The 16,684-nt window shown below is 39.6% G+C and overlaps 2 protein-coding genes across 6 annotated transcripts in view; both read right to left on the reverse strand.

Moving 5' to 3' along the window:
- Positions 1-393: 393 nt before the first annotated feature.
- LOC135110961 (uncharacterized) lies at positions 394-6,844 on the reverse strand. The gene is made up of 5 exons (XM_064023683.1): positions 6,443-6,844; positions 5,549-5,767; positions 2,363-2,464; positions 1,804-1,928; positions 394-1,408 (listed from the first exon to the last, which is right to left on the reverse strand). Exons 1-5 carry the CDS (start codon positions 6,498-6,500, stop codon positions 1,274-1,276), a joined length of 639 nt encoding a protein of 212 aa, XP_063879753.1. The 5' UTR covers positions 6,501-6,844; the 3' UTR covers positions 394-1,273.
- Positions 6,845-7,185: 341 nt separating this feature from the next.
- The window catches only part of LOC135110960 (CKLF-like MARVEL transmembrane domain-containing protein 4), a 14,255-nt gene continuing 4,756 nt past the window's right edge, over positions 7,186-16,684 (reverse strand). Inside the window, exons 1-8 of one of the 5 annotated variants that reach the window (XR_010273511.1) lie at positions 14,765-14,952; positions 13,526-13,783; positions 11,967-12,149; positions 11,431-11,529; positions 10,970-11,096; positions 9,623-9,732; positions 8,989-9,226; positions 7,186-8,068 (exon numbers count right to left, since the gene is read on the reverse strand). Coding sequence is in view for 4 of the 5 variants with exons in the window: in XM_064023679.1 (XP_063879749.1) it covers positions 9,083-9,226; positions 9,623-9,732; positions 10,970-11,096; positions 11,431-11,529; positions 11,967-12,149; positions 13,526-13,624 (762 nt within the window). In the remaining variant the exon portion in view is untranslated. Of the gene's footprint in view, positions 9,227-9,622; positions 9,733-10,969; positions 11,097-11,430; positions 11,530-11,966; positions 12,150-13,525; positions 13,784-14,383; positions 14,526-14,707; positions 14,953-16,684 lie in introns of those variants that run through there. The other 4 variants (XM_064023679.1, XM_064023681.1, XM_064023682.1 and 1 more) reach the window with 4 other exon arrangements.

Consider the following 16,684-nt stretch of genomic DNA (forward strand, 5'->3'; position numbering starts at 1 on the left):
TTCGTATTACCTCCTTACAAAACAAACAGAATAGTAGTTACCCTTGAAACATGAGCTTTCTATGTTGAGGTTATAGAAAACGCTCACTTGTCGCGGTACCTAAAAATTTTACTACACACACACACACACACACACACACACACACACACACACACACACCGAACCTGGAGTGAAAATCTGGGGTAATGTACTCTTAGCATAGACAGGCATTACTAACCTACCAACCCATGAGTCTACTACCTGTTTCCTGACACCAACACAAACGGAAGATAACCACCACAGACAACCCCTGCGTATGACAAAAATAACCTGGCGTGCGAGGAGCTGTCTTTCCTCTATGGTGTTCGAGCGCCTGATGTGATCGAAGCGGTGCGCCTCAGGATAAAGAAAACATTTTGCACTTAGGATTTGTTGTTATTGTTTTGATTTCTGGTAGCACATTTTTTTCTTGAACAGTCGTGCCTTTCTCGTTTACAATTTTTTTTTTTCAAGACTTTACAACTGGGCAGTATTTTTATTTTTTTTATTTTGAGGTGGTATGTGGCGTGACATAATTGTCCTAATTGTTCGGGAACTTAAATATTGTGCAGTACATGCGCTGAATACAGTGAAAATAAGTGTAGTAGGTTACTCAACTTATAAGCATGACTGAGGTATCATATATTACGTTTCACAATATATAACTGTAGTCTACGTAGGGAGCAGCCAGCTGCTAACCTATTTTAACATAAAATGAAGAAAAATCGATGAATCATTGTCGGGAAAAGAAAATTATTCAAACCTGTGGTAACTTCTACATTGTTTCCGACAAAAATAGCATAAATACTCGCATCGTTGTTGCATCAAAGATTTAATTGTAGTTCAGCACAGCTACGTATAACTTACTTGAGCAACGTACTGAACTTAGTGTATAAGCATATATTGTTCTAATTGTTAACAGAATGAATGGTTGTCTGAGAAATCGTGTGAAGAATGAGAATTTAGATAAACAATTTCAAGGTTGATGCAACAAATTCGCTTGTATCGTGCTTTATCCATCTATCTGTATCTATCTATATCTATCTGTCAATCTATCTATAGGATGCAGGTAGATAGACAGACAGACAGACAGACAGATAGACAGACAGACAGATATAAACATAAATAAAGTATCTAAAATATCAATAAATACTTTGCCTACATTTAAAAGTAAGTTACATCACCGTATTGGCCATGGTAACGTACATGCGCCATTGTAACACTCCACCACTGCAGCAACACTAAGGAAGGTCGGTTATCTTCTGTGCCACGGGTAGTTTTGCAGGCCCTTGTACATGTCGGGCGTCGGATGTTTGGCGGGGGGCGAAGAGCTGTGATGATGCTCAGATGAATCTTTGTGATGGTGCCCGTAACCCTGTGCGCCCTTCATCTGTAGACATGATGCGAGAAAGAAATGAAAGAAGTAGTAGTAGTGGTTGATAGTGATAGTAATACGAGTATAACAATAATGTAACTCTCTCTCTCTCTCTCTCTCTCTCTCTCTCTCTCTCTCTCTCTCTCTCTCTCTCTCTCTCTCTCTCTCTCAAATTGTTTGAAGGGAAAACAACAGTGCAAACAAATAAAAAAGATCTATGCGTTTAAAACTATGTAATCTAGGCGATGATACGTAGAAAAGGAGACTGAATGGACCATGCTTGATTAGTTTTGTATGCATACCTGTACTAGAAAGCTAAATTACTAGTACTACTACTACTACTACTATTACCCTTAATCTTTTTTTAATTTCATTCCTAACATCATAACTAATATTGCAAAGTTCCTCACCCCTGGATATGGGAACTTTCCAGGCCCCAGCTTGTCTAGGAACCTGCCAGGACCCAGCTCTCGCGTGACCTGGAAGTCCCCGAGGTAGGGCAGGGCAATCCTCAGGCCTAGTCTGTTTTCGTAGCCTGAAATTGCATGTAAGATGGGTTAGGATCAATAGAAACCCGATTTTTTTTTCTTTCCTTTCAATAAGATATATCAAAAGAAATATAGATAAACTGATGGATAGACGGATATAGATAGTTAAATATATTGTCATATATGTACGTAAATAGACGGAGCGTAATTGTTCATTCATGTTTATCTTCTCACTTGTTATTTCTCATGACAAACATGCACCGATGAATAATTAAGAAAAAAAAAGTATATGCTACTCAACAAGTCTTAGATTTTGCTAAGGGTTAACATAAAAAAATCATATCTTATTATTATACATTTGTTATTTATTTTTCCATCGATTAATTCACCTTTTTTTTTTTTTTTTTTTTAGAAGTACACTAGTTTTGGCACATTTCCGCTCTGAAGTTGTTCCCATTTGCCAGAAAGAGGGAAAACTTACCCTTCACGACACGGTTATTGTAGCTTCCTTGGCCAGCCCCCAGTGCCTGGGCGATAGGGGATACAAAATCACCTACCGGGATGTGGCCGTTCCATAGCGTGCCTGGAAAAGTGCATGGAAAGATCGGTTATTACATACATACATACAGAGAAAGAAGTGCGTCACAGTATGGAGGTTGTGGGAAGAATCTGGCTATACTATTGAGTAGAAATATGAAAAGCGTTCTGCATGTAAGAGATAATTAGAAAACACAGTACTCATTCTTCATATTCTAAGCTGTGCCCTCTTTCCCTTGCATGTAGAATGAAATCGTTCTGCATGTAAGGGATAACTAAAGAATACGCTACTTATTCTTCGTGTTCCATTCAAGCTGTGTATTCTTCCCCTCGCATGCACTCATCCATTCCTCCTTGCTTGCGTGGTGTATATCTGAGTTGCCTGCATCACAGCGTAAGAACATAAAAACATAAAGGGGTTTCAAAAGACCCACACAAGGCAATTCCTCAACGCTTAAAACTTACCATGAATTCCGTGCTCCTTATTATCAACGAAATCAAAGAAATCAGGGGATTAATGAAAAAGGGAGAACTTAAGAAAATGAGTATTAGTCACCGAGACCAAAGAAAGCTTAATTAATAATGAATGACCTGAAAATTATGTCACTATAGACAAAATTTAGTGAGCATAAACTGGAAAGGCAGGAATTTACTGTCACAATCTCTTTCACAGTAATTTTGCTATACGAAGACCCACGAACATTGTAGCGCTGCCTTTGACCGAAGCTTTCACTCCCTGATTGCTTTACGTATTCCTTACATTTTTTTTCTTTCTTTCTTTCTTTCTAAGCGTAAACAAAGCCTTTTTTTTTTCATTTAGGAGGGACACCGGCCAAGGGCAACAAAAAAAAAAAAAAAAAAAAAAACGCCCACTGAGATGCCGGTCTCCGAATAGGGTCCAAGGCGGCAGTCAACAATGAAGAACAAGTGTCTTTAAACCTTCCTCTTGAAGGAATTAAAGTCATAGGGAGGTGTAAATGCAGAAGCAGGCAGGGAGTTCCAGATTTTACCAGAGAAATGGGTGAATGATTGAGAATACTGGTGAACTCTTGCATTAGAGAGGTGGACAGAATAGGGGTGAATGAAAGAAAAAGTCTTGTGCAGCGAGGGGGCGGGAAGAGGGTTAGGCATGCAGTTAGCAAGATCAGAAAAGCAGTAAACATGAAAACAGCGGTAGAAGATAGCAAGAGATGCAACATTGCGGCGATGAGAAAGAGGCTGAAGACAGTCAGTTAGAGAAGAGGAGTTGATGAGACAAAAAATTTTTGATTCCAAGCAGTATGAGTGGAACCCTCGCAGACATGTGAAGCATACTCCATACATAGACGGATAAGGCCCCTGTACAGAGTTAGCAGCTGGGAGGATGAGAAAAACTGGTGGAGACGACTCAGAACACCTAACTTCATAGAAGCTGTTTTAGCTAGACATGAGATGTGGAGTTTCCATTTTAGATTATAAGTAAAGGACAGACCGAGGATGTTCAGTGCAGAAGAGGGGAACAGTTGAGTACTCGTCATTGAAGAAGATGGAATAGTTGTCTGGAAGGTTGTGTCGAATTGAAAAATGGAGGAATTGAGTTTTTGAGGCATTGAATAATACTAACTTTGCTCTGTCCCAATCAGAAATTTTAGAGAAATCAGAAGTCAGGCGTTCTGCGGCTTCCCTGCGTGAACTGTTTACTTCCTGAAGGGTCGGAAGTCTATGAAAAGACGTAGAAAAGTACAGGATGGTATCATCAGCGTAGGAGTGGATAGGACAAGAAGTTTGGTTTAGAAGATCATCGATGAATAATAGGAAGAGAGTAGTTTGGAAATCAAAGCTTTGTGCCATACTCTATCATAAGCTATTGATGTGTCTAAGGCAACAGCAAAAGTTTCACCAAAATCTCTAAAAGAGGAAGACCAAGACTCAGTAAGGAAAGCCAGAAGATCACCAGTAGAGCGGCCTTGACGGAACCCATACTGGCGATCAGATAGAAGGTTGTGAAGTGATAGATAGATGTTTAAGAATCTTCCTGTTGAAGATAGATTCAAAAACTTTAGATAGGCAGGAAATTAAAGAAATAGGACGGTAGTTTGAGGGATTAGAACGGTCATCCTTTTTTTTAGGAACTGGCTGAATGTAGGCAAACTTCCAGCAAGAAGGAAAGGTAGATGTTGACAGACAGAGTTGAAAGAGTTTGACTAAGCAAGTTGTAAGCACATAGGCGCAGTTTCGGAGAACAATAGAAGGGTCCATAAGCCTTCTGGGGGTTTAGGCCAGCGAGGACAAGGAAAACACCAATGCGAAGAATTTTAATAGGTAGCATGAAGTAGTCAGAGGGTGGAGGAGAGGGAGGAAGAGGTCCTGAATCATCCAAAGTAGAGTTTTTAGCAAAAGTTTGAGCGAATAGTTCAGCTTTAAAAATAGATGTGATAGCAATGGTGCCATCTGGTTGAAATAAAGAAGGGAAAAAAGAAGAAACAAAGTTATTGGAGATGTTTTTGGCTAGGTGCCAGAAGTCACGAGGGGAGCTAGATCTTGGAAGATTTTGACACTTTCTATTAATTCATCATCAAGAAAATCTAAACACCATTACTATATTAGTTTTGTGTAAATTACATAGCCAGTTTCTAATGTTTACCCTTTAATAGATTTGATTTGTGCAGTATTTTCATATTTCCTCGCAGAACAAAAGATGGAGGTTTGAATGAATGAAAGAAAGGAGAAAATTTAACAAGGAGTACTGAATACAAAGAATTATATATATATATATATATATATATATATATATATATATATATATATATATATATATATATATATATATATATATATATATATATATATATATATATATATATATATATATATAAAGAAAGGAGAAAATTTAACAAGGAGTACTGAATACAAAGAATTATATATATATATATATATATATATATATATATATATATATATATATATATATATATATATATATATATATATATATATATATATATATATATATATATATATATATATATATATATATATATATATCATTTAATACTGATGTGTATGGTATCTGATAAAGAAAATTAAGGTTTGTTGTACCTGAGAAGACTGACACCAGGAAGAGATCTGATCGCCACGCAGGTTTACTCACCTGGATTGACGGGGAAATCCACATCCTCGTGGTAGCTGTGATGCTCGGGAGACGCGTACACAGGAGGCCCATACACGGGAGGTCCGTACACGGGAGGCCCATACACAGGTGCTCCATACACGGGCTGTCCTAATATGGGCGGCCGCAGACCCAAATATTCGTATAGTTCGTATCCAATCTCCAGTCCTTTGTCGATGATCTTCCCAATCGAGGCCTCTCCTGCCAGGTCGAGACCAAGAAGTCTGTGTCACATGCAAGTTGCTTTCCCTGTGCTATGCATGCTTCGCCTTTCCTAACGGTCCGCGGCCAAACTTTCTCTCAAGACTATGTCGCGTGCGGGCACTTTCCCCCTACAGGATGTGGGACGGCCACCCGCCACCGTACGCGCCGAGGAGTGTGGAGGCCCCTGGCTCACAAGTATTGGTGTTTTGGCCTATATGTTGTCAGTCACTTGTTGATCTATGGTGTGCTGTAGCCAGGGTGACAGGATCAGGCCTTGGATATGAGTATGACTGCGTTTTCTAACAAATATAGAAAGTGCATTTTTTTCTATTACCAACCAACCCTGAATAACTCAGGATCGAAAGTGAAAAACCATGAATGCAATGAATTTACATCAGTAGTGTACCAAACAACACTTCAAAGAAGTTACCCATCAGCTATACTGTAAGCTATACTTAACCAGATATCTTTATGTCATTTGTAAAATCACAAACCTGACTGAATATCTTTAGTTTCTTCATACATTTGTGTACTAGGCTAGCTATCTTTAGTTATTCATATATTTGTGTATCATACTGCACAATAGAGTGCACATATCAACCTCATTTGCGTATACTGAGACTGTCACATACATTGCTATCTAAGAGAGTCAGGTTGAAGCAGAGGACTGACCTGTGTGTGCACTCAAGGCGACGAGGCAGATGATCTCCAAAAAACGTTCCTTTCCCATTATTAATGCATCCAATAACTTTCCAAAATGTCACTTTCCACTCGTTAGTATTTTCTTAGCTCACGCAACACACGGAAAAGAAAGAACTTCCGGGTGTACAGTATAAGCTGCTTGGGAAAGCTCTTTACCTCCTTAACATTGAGGTAAACGTTTCACCTGTACATTCTACCCACACTTACAGTAATATTGAACTCATTTACCACCATGTACAAAATGGGAACTCGAAACTGTGAATCACTCTGGCACAATTTTTTTTTTCTTTTCTTTTTTAGCTATCTTGTTTGAGCAGCGCGGCGAAACACTCAACTGTCTGCCGCTTGACAGACGCCTTCCCCACTCGCCGTCCTATTTACCTGCCGCGTTGCTCGGTAGGATGCCAACTCTCGCTCCTCACTCAGGAGTTGCAGGCTAGTAGTAATTGAACTTATGTTAAACTCACTGGTAGCAATTATAAGTTTTTTGAAGACATTGAGAGTATATGTATTGATTTGATTACATGTGATAACTGCTTTCTTTGTGTTTGGAGATTTTAGACAGATTAATGGATGGGAAGGATTGGTGGATGTAGGTAGATATGTTAGGGACTGTCACGTATAGGCCCGATGGCTTCTTATATTCTTATGTTCGTGTGAGTGTGTGTTTGTGTGTGTGTGTGTGTGTTAAAGGGAAGGAAAATAAGACATCATTGTAGATTATAACATATTGTTTTTTATTACTTCTTTCCACAGAAATAAGGCGAATTTGATACTATATTGCAAGGTCACCAGAGTACATCAGCAACCTCGCCAGATTAATAGAATGCATACTGTAAAGGAGAGAGGCAGATCATATGTAGATACTTGTATTTGGTGAATATAAACACTGCGGTAAGGAAGTGTAAAAATACAAAAATACTGTATACATAACCTAACTGTAGATGACTATGAACACATACAAAGACCGTGCAGTTTAATCCTCTGAGGCCGTATTCTTAAACGCTTTGTCGTTTCACCTCCAGTACTTTCAGCAAGCAGCAATTATCCGGATTTTCAAGAATGACCAGTTGGGTTATATTGTGCTTTTCTTGATCAAAGGTGCAAAATCCTTTGTCACACTCTAGAATCACGGAAATATCCTTAACCCTTTTACTGCTACAGTCGTATTTTGGTAACATTTAGAGCAATATACAAATGTGGCGCGTATGGCCAGATAGACTAAAGAGAGAATAAGAGACTGGTTTTGTATCCTCTAGGCTACATGAATATTTAACATGCTTTAATACAAAAATAAGTGTCTGAAGAGTTGATTATGGCAGAACAGCAGCTAGAGGTGAAAAGGTTAAAAATCAAAGTAGCTCCCATTACATCCTGTTAAGTAGTCTCTCTACAACGAGTATATGGCTTACAAGTGTTCATCATGGTCCTGTAGTCACGACGCGAGCACCGTGCATCCCTGAGCTGTCGGGTGTTGTGTTCCTGCGGCTTAATGACGAGGTACAGTCACGGTCAGAAGTCGAGTAACATTCTGCATTCACTTCCATTGTGCTCAGCGTTTTCCCTCAATCTTAAGCCCTCTGATCCGTCGATGATCTAAAAATATGATAAGTGATGGATCTTCTAACAAATAAAAGGACACAAGACAGAGGGGAAAAATGCTAAGCACAGTGGAAATGTGTGCGGTATAGTACTTTTTTATATGTTTGTGTGTGTTGGTAGCCTACGTATACGAGTAGTGTCATCAGGAAATTGTACTGCAACTGTGCTTTTCTTCTGAAGACTTAGATGCTCAACCTCTTAGATTTGCGGAGGATAAGTTGGTCTGCACTTGATCGTGGTGTTGCTGGCAAATTTTTGGGAGTCACGGCTCTGCAGAAGCTCATGCTGTCCCCCAGAACTCATCCTCGAAGATAGGGTTGATAAGAAGCCTGTTAGCATTCTCCGGCCACTCGGTAACTATGATCATGACCGTACACCTTTAGAATGGCTAGAATTCATTAACTAACTACAGACTAGGTGCTCTTTGCAATCGTATGTAGTCTATATGGGAGAAAATTGAAAGACAGACGATATCAGGGACTTGTAAATTGCTACTGTTAAGAATTTCTGCTCTAGAGGTCATAATATACTGATTAGTGTATCTTGTAAGTTTCACATGAATGATTTGCTGGAAATATTTTTTTTTTTTTATGGAGAGCGACGAACTAGCGGGCTCTTCTCTTCTTTTCCAATGCCCATGATTGGTTTCCTTCACCCATACGAAGAAAAATAAACAAATTAAATGACAAGATTACGAAAATTTTAGTTTCATCTCAATAAGACCTAACAATCATTACTTTGCGCCGATCCTCAATTAATACTGCATGGGCGATCGTTGGAATTTGGCTACACGCCCACATACACACACACACACACACACACACACACACACACACACACACACCACAAGAAAGACAAACTGGCCGTAGTGAGTGGCAGTGACATAAAATAAGTACTCCTTCATCACCACTTACTTAATACAGTTGTCTTTTTCTTCATTACACAGCAGGGATTTAAGGCTAAACCTTCATTACTTGTACATTTCTTGAGCCACGGAGCCGCAGAGCGTTACGCGGAAATAGTTGAAGCCATCTGCCACTCGCCCTGTGTGGAGGAGGCGGCAGAGGAACTGCGGTGGGAGCCGCTGTTCTCTTTATCCTCTTGAGGCACCATCAGCATGGGGGTCGATACCTGTGTGGTGTTCCCTGATTGCTGCCGAAAAAAATAAACACACGTTACTTAACTGACCGTGCCACTGATGGCTGTTACTTGTAGCAGTAGTAGTAGTAGTAGTAGTAGTAGTAGTAGTAATAGTAATAGTAGTAGTAGTAGTAGTAATATTGCTATTATCGGTGTTGTTGTATTTTTATTTTTTTATTTTTCTTAATACTATATTTTCCAAGGAGTCGCACTTCAGATATATGAAAATAAGACAATGAGTGAACTATATCTGACCGTGACGAAAATCATATGAACATAAAGTAGGGAAACTGCAAGAAGCCATCCCTCCCACACGTGACATTCCTTGTAATCTTTTGCGATTGACTAATAAGGACACAGCTTCCCACTGACGAGTCACACCTGCGTATTGCCAATGACAGAACTCACCTGCTCCAGGAAAGAAGACACGGGCCGGGGCTTTATCCCTACGAAGCTGACGCCTTCCTCATCTTCCATTGCTGCCACCCCATCGCTCTGCTCGCTATCCTGGCTCTGCTCTGCGGAAACAAAAGGTCCTTGTAGACTCGTTGAAGATTAATGAATGGGAACACTGAAAATCGACACTGATTAGGAGAAACATAATGTAGTCGCCAGTTGTCGCGTCACCATGTCTTGCGAGGCTGGTGGCGAGAGAATCACGTGAAGGATGTGTAACAATAAGGAAACTGAGTTAAATGAAGTAATTAATTGGATTAGTGAAGTTGTGTGAGAGGAGGACCAAGCTGTAGAGTGTAGTCGCCAGAGCTGCGAGCTGGTGGTAGACACGGTCGGGAGGCATATACTTACTTGAAAACTGCTCATCCAGCTCCGTCAGCGTGACTCTTTTACGAGGGTCACGATGGGCCTGGTGCTTAGGACAAAGACCCTCTTGTGTGGGCATGGAGAACCACGACATCTTACGACGAAACCAGAACAGAAACAAGGTATCTCTAGTGCGTGAGGACAGTGTGCCCAACGAGCTTCGCCCTCAGGAAGCCTCCCGTCAGCGTCTACATCGGTGCCTCCCGGAGAATCGACTCCACGCCTCGTGACTAGCTACGACTAACGTGTAGTGTTCCGGCTTAGAGACGTGTTACGACTCACACCGCGCTACGCCGGCCCTCATAGTCGCAAGTGTTACGTCGTGGTAAAATAACTAAGTAACCACTAAATATTAAAGGTACACTGAGAATTATTATACGTGTATTGCATAATATCATGTATTATGGCAGTCATATTGCCTTTCATTATTACGGAATAAGATTTTATTCTTATGATGCCTCTTTGTATTAATTGCATATACTTGATATATTGTAGCTCAATACTTCTCTTGCTGGTGTTAAATTAATTACCACTACAGGTTAACCGCATTAAAGCGAATAAACGATTGGGTCGTTTGTCATCCTGAACCCCCTACAGTCGTGACGGCATCTACACATACGAACACTTTCACAACAGAGGGAAGAAGCACGAAGCTATATATACAGGAAGAGGTAACGGCGGCGTAGAGTGTACACCAAGCGATGGAAAAACTAGACAAATATAGATGCAGCGACACGACTACACGAATGTACCTCAGGCCCTGTGTACTACAACTACACACACGCACACACACACACACACACACACACACACACACACACACACACACACACAAATTGAATTGAAAAGCATAGAATCGAAGTCCTGCTAATGCGGCTTACATCATTAGCTAAGTAAAGGGAAGCGTATATATACATCATATCAAATACATACCTCTCTCGAGGCCACGAATGACAGTAGCGGATTGAAGGCCCACCTCCGAGTCTCTCTTGGTACGCCAGATGATCACCTCCCATATTAGGCCAGCCAGGAACGCCGAGAACCCCAGAAATCCAAACACCTGCCACAAAAATATCGGCTACTGAATTAAGGTGATGGCGCGTGGAGCCATACCATATTCCCAAACGTTTCTGTGTCTTGTCTCGACTACTTTTTAATGGCTCTAATCAAAGTTATTTGCATCTTCAGGAGTGTTTTCATGATTCTAGTGAATTTTATAAGAGGGATTTTGCTCTTGCAATGGAAAAAATGCCTACGTGAACCCGAAAAAGTAATATTTCTAGCATTTAACTATAGTCCTTATGAGAGCACAGAGCGTCTCAGAGTACGGATCCAGCTTACAGGAAGGGAACATACATTACGTTATCGTCAGCTAGCACCAGTACAGCACATACCCCAGCGGCCCTCAGCGGTCTGGCCCCCGAAGCCGTCTCCAGTATGACGCAGCTCGCCACCATCACGAAGATTGCATTGATGCCGTTGTGCACCAGTCCCTGCAATAAATCGATTTTTTTTTTTTCCGTCTACATACTCGAAAATAATAAATAACAAAACGAAAAAAAATAATAAAATGAGAATTTTTTAAATATATTTCATTCGTAAATGCACGAAAACTAAATTGATCTCCAGTCTGAAAATCTATTCTCCTTAACTCCTTTCTTTCAGGGGGAAAGCAGCTAATTAACAACCGTAAACAATCTTTTTCCTCTGTTTTTGTACCCTCAGCCAGTCTCCTCTACGCTTAAAAGGAGCCTGTTGACAGGCATAGATTAGTAAATATAAAATCAGAGACAAGATGACACCCACGAGAACCAATGTCTAATAAAAAAACGCAACATAACATGAAAAAAAAATAGTTAACATTTATCTCCCCCGATAACAACAAAAATAACAAGGATAACTTGCGTAGCCTCCAGAATCTGTGACTCACTGCTATGTTCCAGTTGACTTTCCTCTTGAACATAGAGTCAAGATGCAGGACGCGCACCATCAGCCAAGTGTTACAGCTCAGCATGCTCAAGAAGACCACAAAGATGAAGAATCCATGGCCCCTCCCGACTCGCCACTTCATGGCTCCTGATATCCCCAGCACGAATGCCAAGGTGCAGCATATCTAGCACCAGAAATGATACCAGAAGGAACGGTAGCGTCAAGAAGTAAATTATTAAATGCCTTAACGTTAATTACTCTCTACTTTTGAATGGATTGCTTTAATATATGCCTCAATATCTTTCTTTCGGTGGATATTTGTTTATTCCCTAAGTATGATGCAAAAGGGTCATTTTAAGTATGAGAGAGAGAGAGAGAGAGAGAGAGAGAGAGAGAGAGAGAGAGAGAGAGAGAGAGAGAGAGAGAGAGAGAGAATTTCATTCTTACGTTCCTACATTTGTTAGTGTTGAGTCAATAAGGAGCTTTTAAAGATCAGATAAATGTATGGATAGGGATGATTAGTCGGTACAGGAATTTCTATTTGATACAGGGACTACCACGTGTAGCGTTACTGACTTTTTGCAGTTTTCATGTTTCAGTTTTAATCGTGCAAATGAGGTGCAGGAATATGATTTTTTTTTTTTCTTTTTACCACGAAAATCATTCCCTCCATTGTTATGGTAACAGAATCCAAAAAGACTACTGTTATTTCTCACAAAAATGTCTGCATAATGATTTTAACACCTTGCACTTAACTGCAGTAATCGTATGTCCAGTTCAACTTAGTTAAGCTTTTCATTGCAATATGCAGCAGGTCACAATACTACAAAAATCACTGGACAAAATCTTTACAAATATCTGCAAGAAGGAAAGCGGAATTAAAATGACGGCGTTTCTGATGTGCATTCAGTATAATATTTAGAGGTGGCTGTGGAATAGAAAAATCTCAATGTAGTTTGTAATAAAGAAATTATGCGTCAACTAGCTATGAATGGGTTTAGATGCACAGAAAGCCGCCACGAAGTGAAAACTGATGATGTCCCTTATCAGAGGAGGGGAAAAGTTAGCCTCAATTATTCTGACGCACTACCTACAAGTCTCTCAGTGTTACAAGGGATATTCACCACATAATCTTCGTACTTGATACATCATGATTACTTTATAAAAAAATTTTAAAAATGTCAAGATCTATGTTGTTTGTTCTGTTACAGGTGTTAGTCCATAGATTTCTGCCCAGCGTTATGCTCGAGCTGTGTATGAGAAATTCATATACGAGATTTTTTTCTGGCCTATGTGTGAGTTCTTAAAGGACGGAATATAGAAAGTCATTTCAAGGACTCTTCCACTGTAAAAGAAAACAAATAAGTAAATAATAATGATAGTAAAATAATCAACAGTTTGAGAATCATTGATTAACCTAGTTTTTTTTTTTTTAATATCAGAGAGAGAGAGAGAGAGAGAGAGAGAGAGAGAGGTGCGGGAGTAGGGGCTTAATACACAACCATAATGTTCTTAGTTATGTTACAGAAGGAAATAACATGATGTGAGTTTGTCACTAACGTTCTGGACGAGAATCAAGACTCCCGGCAACTTAATGAGGTAAGAGCAGTTAGTGGTAAATCTGGCCGGGGCCGGATGTGAGTCTCCCTGATAGGGCATCCTCCCCACGCCGTGGCGAGGGCGTGGCTACCGCAGCTCTCCTCCTGCTGCTGCACGATACTCAGTTTTCGACGCTTAGTGTATTTTTTTTTTTTCTGCAATCTGTCTCTTTCTCTCCCACACTGTGTATCTTCTTTGCAATGAATTCAAAGCCACCAGCTGTAAATAATAATTAAATAAGTATAATAGTTATAATAATAATAATAATAATAATAATAATAATAATAATAATAATAATAGTAGTAGTAATTTCACACATTTTTGTCTTATCCAGAAAAAAACAAAATTATCTGCTTGAGAATCATAACGATCACATTTGCTTTGGTAGAGAACTGGGCAAAGGAACGTGCAGGAACTTTATGAAGTATGAATTTGATGCGCTAATATAAGTTATGTAAGAAGAAACATCGGCAGCTACACGAAAGAAGATCATACGAAGCTGCAAATACTTATCAGTCATGCACTTATCATGAACACTTTGATCACAGCCATGAATCAGTACAATATTTCTGTTGCGTCCCATTTTTTGTTTGAGAGTATACTAAGAACTGATGTGTCGTGGCGCAGTGCTGCCAACACACACATTGCTCCCACCACCAACATTATCACTAATCCGCAAAATGCCCACGTCACGGAATGGACGCCCTGCCGCACCTAAAGTCTAGCAGCCAGAATGACCACAAAATAGCACCGTGTAGTCACGAGCCTTAATTACGGGTGGAGTTAAAGACCATACTTTCAAACGTATTGGTATCTTACCTTATAGTTTTGAAGGATGTTTTCATAATTCTAGTGATAGTTTAGCAAGTTTTTTACATTATCAACGGAAAAAGAAGTACAATAAAAACCAGACTATTAGTATGGCTTTTGAAAACTGGTCCCGGGAGAACAGTGCTTAAGAACATGGGCGTGAAATCAGATAGTGACCCGTTAGATTGTGGTAGAACATCTATACACATATTTATAGGCACACAAATAGAAACCTCAGAGACTGGCACATTACTGAAAAAAAAAAAAATCATTCTTTAGGCAACTAGCGCACTTCCAAAGAGTAAGAGCAAAATAAGAAAGATCAACACTCACATTAAGAAGGAACACTAAATCACAATCATAACGCAGCAGCAAACCCCAAAACCAGACCTGAATAAATGGAGATGAAGCGCCTCTTTTCTCTTCCTTGCGATCAGAGAAATAAACCAGCCACTCCTATACAACAAAACGCAGCGTCTCTCCAACACGAGGTCGCCTTACATAGTGTCACAGGAAGCATCCGGAATATGTGTATAGCTATCACTGGCATGTATCGCGATGAGAGAGCATTGCCGCCATCATCTCCACGAAATTTTCATTAAACTAAATTCTGGAGAGAGAGAGAGAGAGAGAGAGAGAGAGAGAGAGAGAGAGAGAGAGAGACGCCTGTATTCAGAAACGCTTTAAGTCTCTCACTACGATTATTTTCAGAGGTCATAGAGATTATTAACCGGGATCATAAGATTGTTTCTCCTGCTAATATAAAAACATCCTAAAAAACCATGTCACTTTGTCTAGAGCCTTTTGAATGTAGTGGAGGTGCGATTCAGAAACGTTTTAGAGTATGGTCTATAAAATATGGTTGTGTGTGTGTGTGTGTGTGTGTGTCATAGCAAGATATGTGAAATGGAGATAAATAGATGAAAAAGACATGTGATAAAGATAATGAACATGGTAAGATAGTATAGCGGAAATGACAGCAACTCAGTCATCATGCACAGACTGATCACGCCGCGAGGAGACGAGAGCTAAGGATGTATCTACAGTCTTCCTTCTTATTGTAATTTCCTTTTTATTTATTTTTTTCTCTCTCTTATCTAAACTCTACACAACTTCATTTACTCTTGTCTTTAGTTCTAAGATAATAAACGTGTGTGTATGTGTGTGTGTGTGTGTGTGTGTGTGTGTGTGTGTGTGTGTGTGTGTGTGTGTGTGTGTGTGTGTGTGTGTGTGTGTGTGTGTGTTTGTGTGTGTGTTTTTGTGTGTGTGAGACCTTAAGTTCATAAATATATGTTTAGCTATCTATTTTTTTTTTTCTTTTCAATTATACGAAGCTCCTGTTTAACATACAAGCAAAATATTGAAAAATCAGTTTAAGTAAGAAATCTTTACGCCTGTTGCTTATATATATATATATATATATATATATATATATATATATATATATATATATATATATATATATATATATATATATATATATATATATATATATATATGATAGTGTCTGGCATCGAGGCGTACGTTCCTCACTCTTTTTCTCGACCTAAACCTTCTAAACCTTGGTTTAACACAGCTTGTTCTCGTGCTATACATGATAGAGAGGTGGCCCACAAAAGGTACTTCAGCCTTCCATCACCAAAATCTCATGCACTTTATATTTCTGCCCGGAACTATGCCAAGTCTGTTCTCCAACTAGCCAAAAAATCCTTAATTAATAGAAAGTGTCAAAACCTTTCAAGATCTAACTCCCCTCGTGACTTCTGGCATCTAGCCAAAAATATTTTCAATAACTTTGCTTCTTCTTCTTTCCCTCCTTTATTTCAACCAGATGGCACTATTGCTATCACATCTATTTCTACAGCTGAACTCTTCGCTCAAACCTTTGCTAAAAACTCTACCTTGGACGATTCTGGGCTTGTTCCTCCCTCTCCTCCACCCTCTGACCACTTCATGCTACCTATTAAAATTCTTCGCAATGATGTTTTCCTTGCCCTTGCTGGCCTAAACCCTCGGAAGGCTTATGGACCTGATGGGGTCCCTCCTATTGTTCTCCGAAACTGTGCCTCTGTGCTTGCACCTTGCCTAGTCAAACTGTTTCAGCTGTGTCTGTCAACATCTACCTTTCCTTCTTGCTGGAAGTTTGCCTACATTCAGCCTGTTCCTAAAAAGGGTGACGGTTCTAATCCCTCAAACTACCGTTCTATTGCTTTAATTTCCTGCCTATCTAAAGTTTTTTTTTTTTTTATTTATCCTCAACAGGAAGATTCTTAAACATCTATCACTTCACAACCTTTTATCTGATCGCCA

This window comes from Scylla paramamosain, chromosome 21 (assembly GCF_035594125.1).
Source record: "Scylla paramamosain isolate STU-SP2022 chromosome 21, ASM3559412v1, whole genome shotgun sequence".
In the NCBI taxonomy this organism is placed as follows: Eukaryota; Metazoa; Arthropoda; class Malacostraca; order Decapoda; family Portunidae; genus Scylla; species Scylla paramamosain.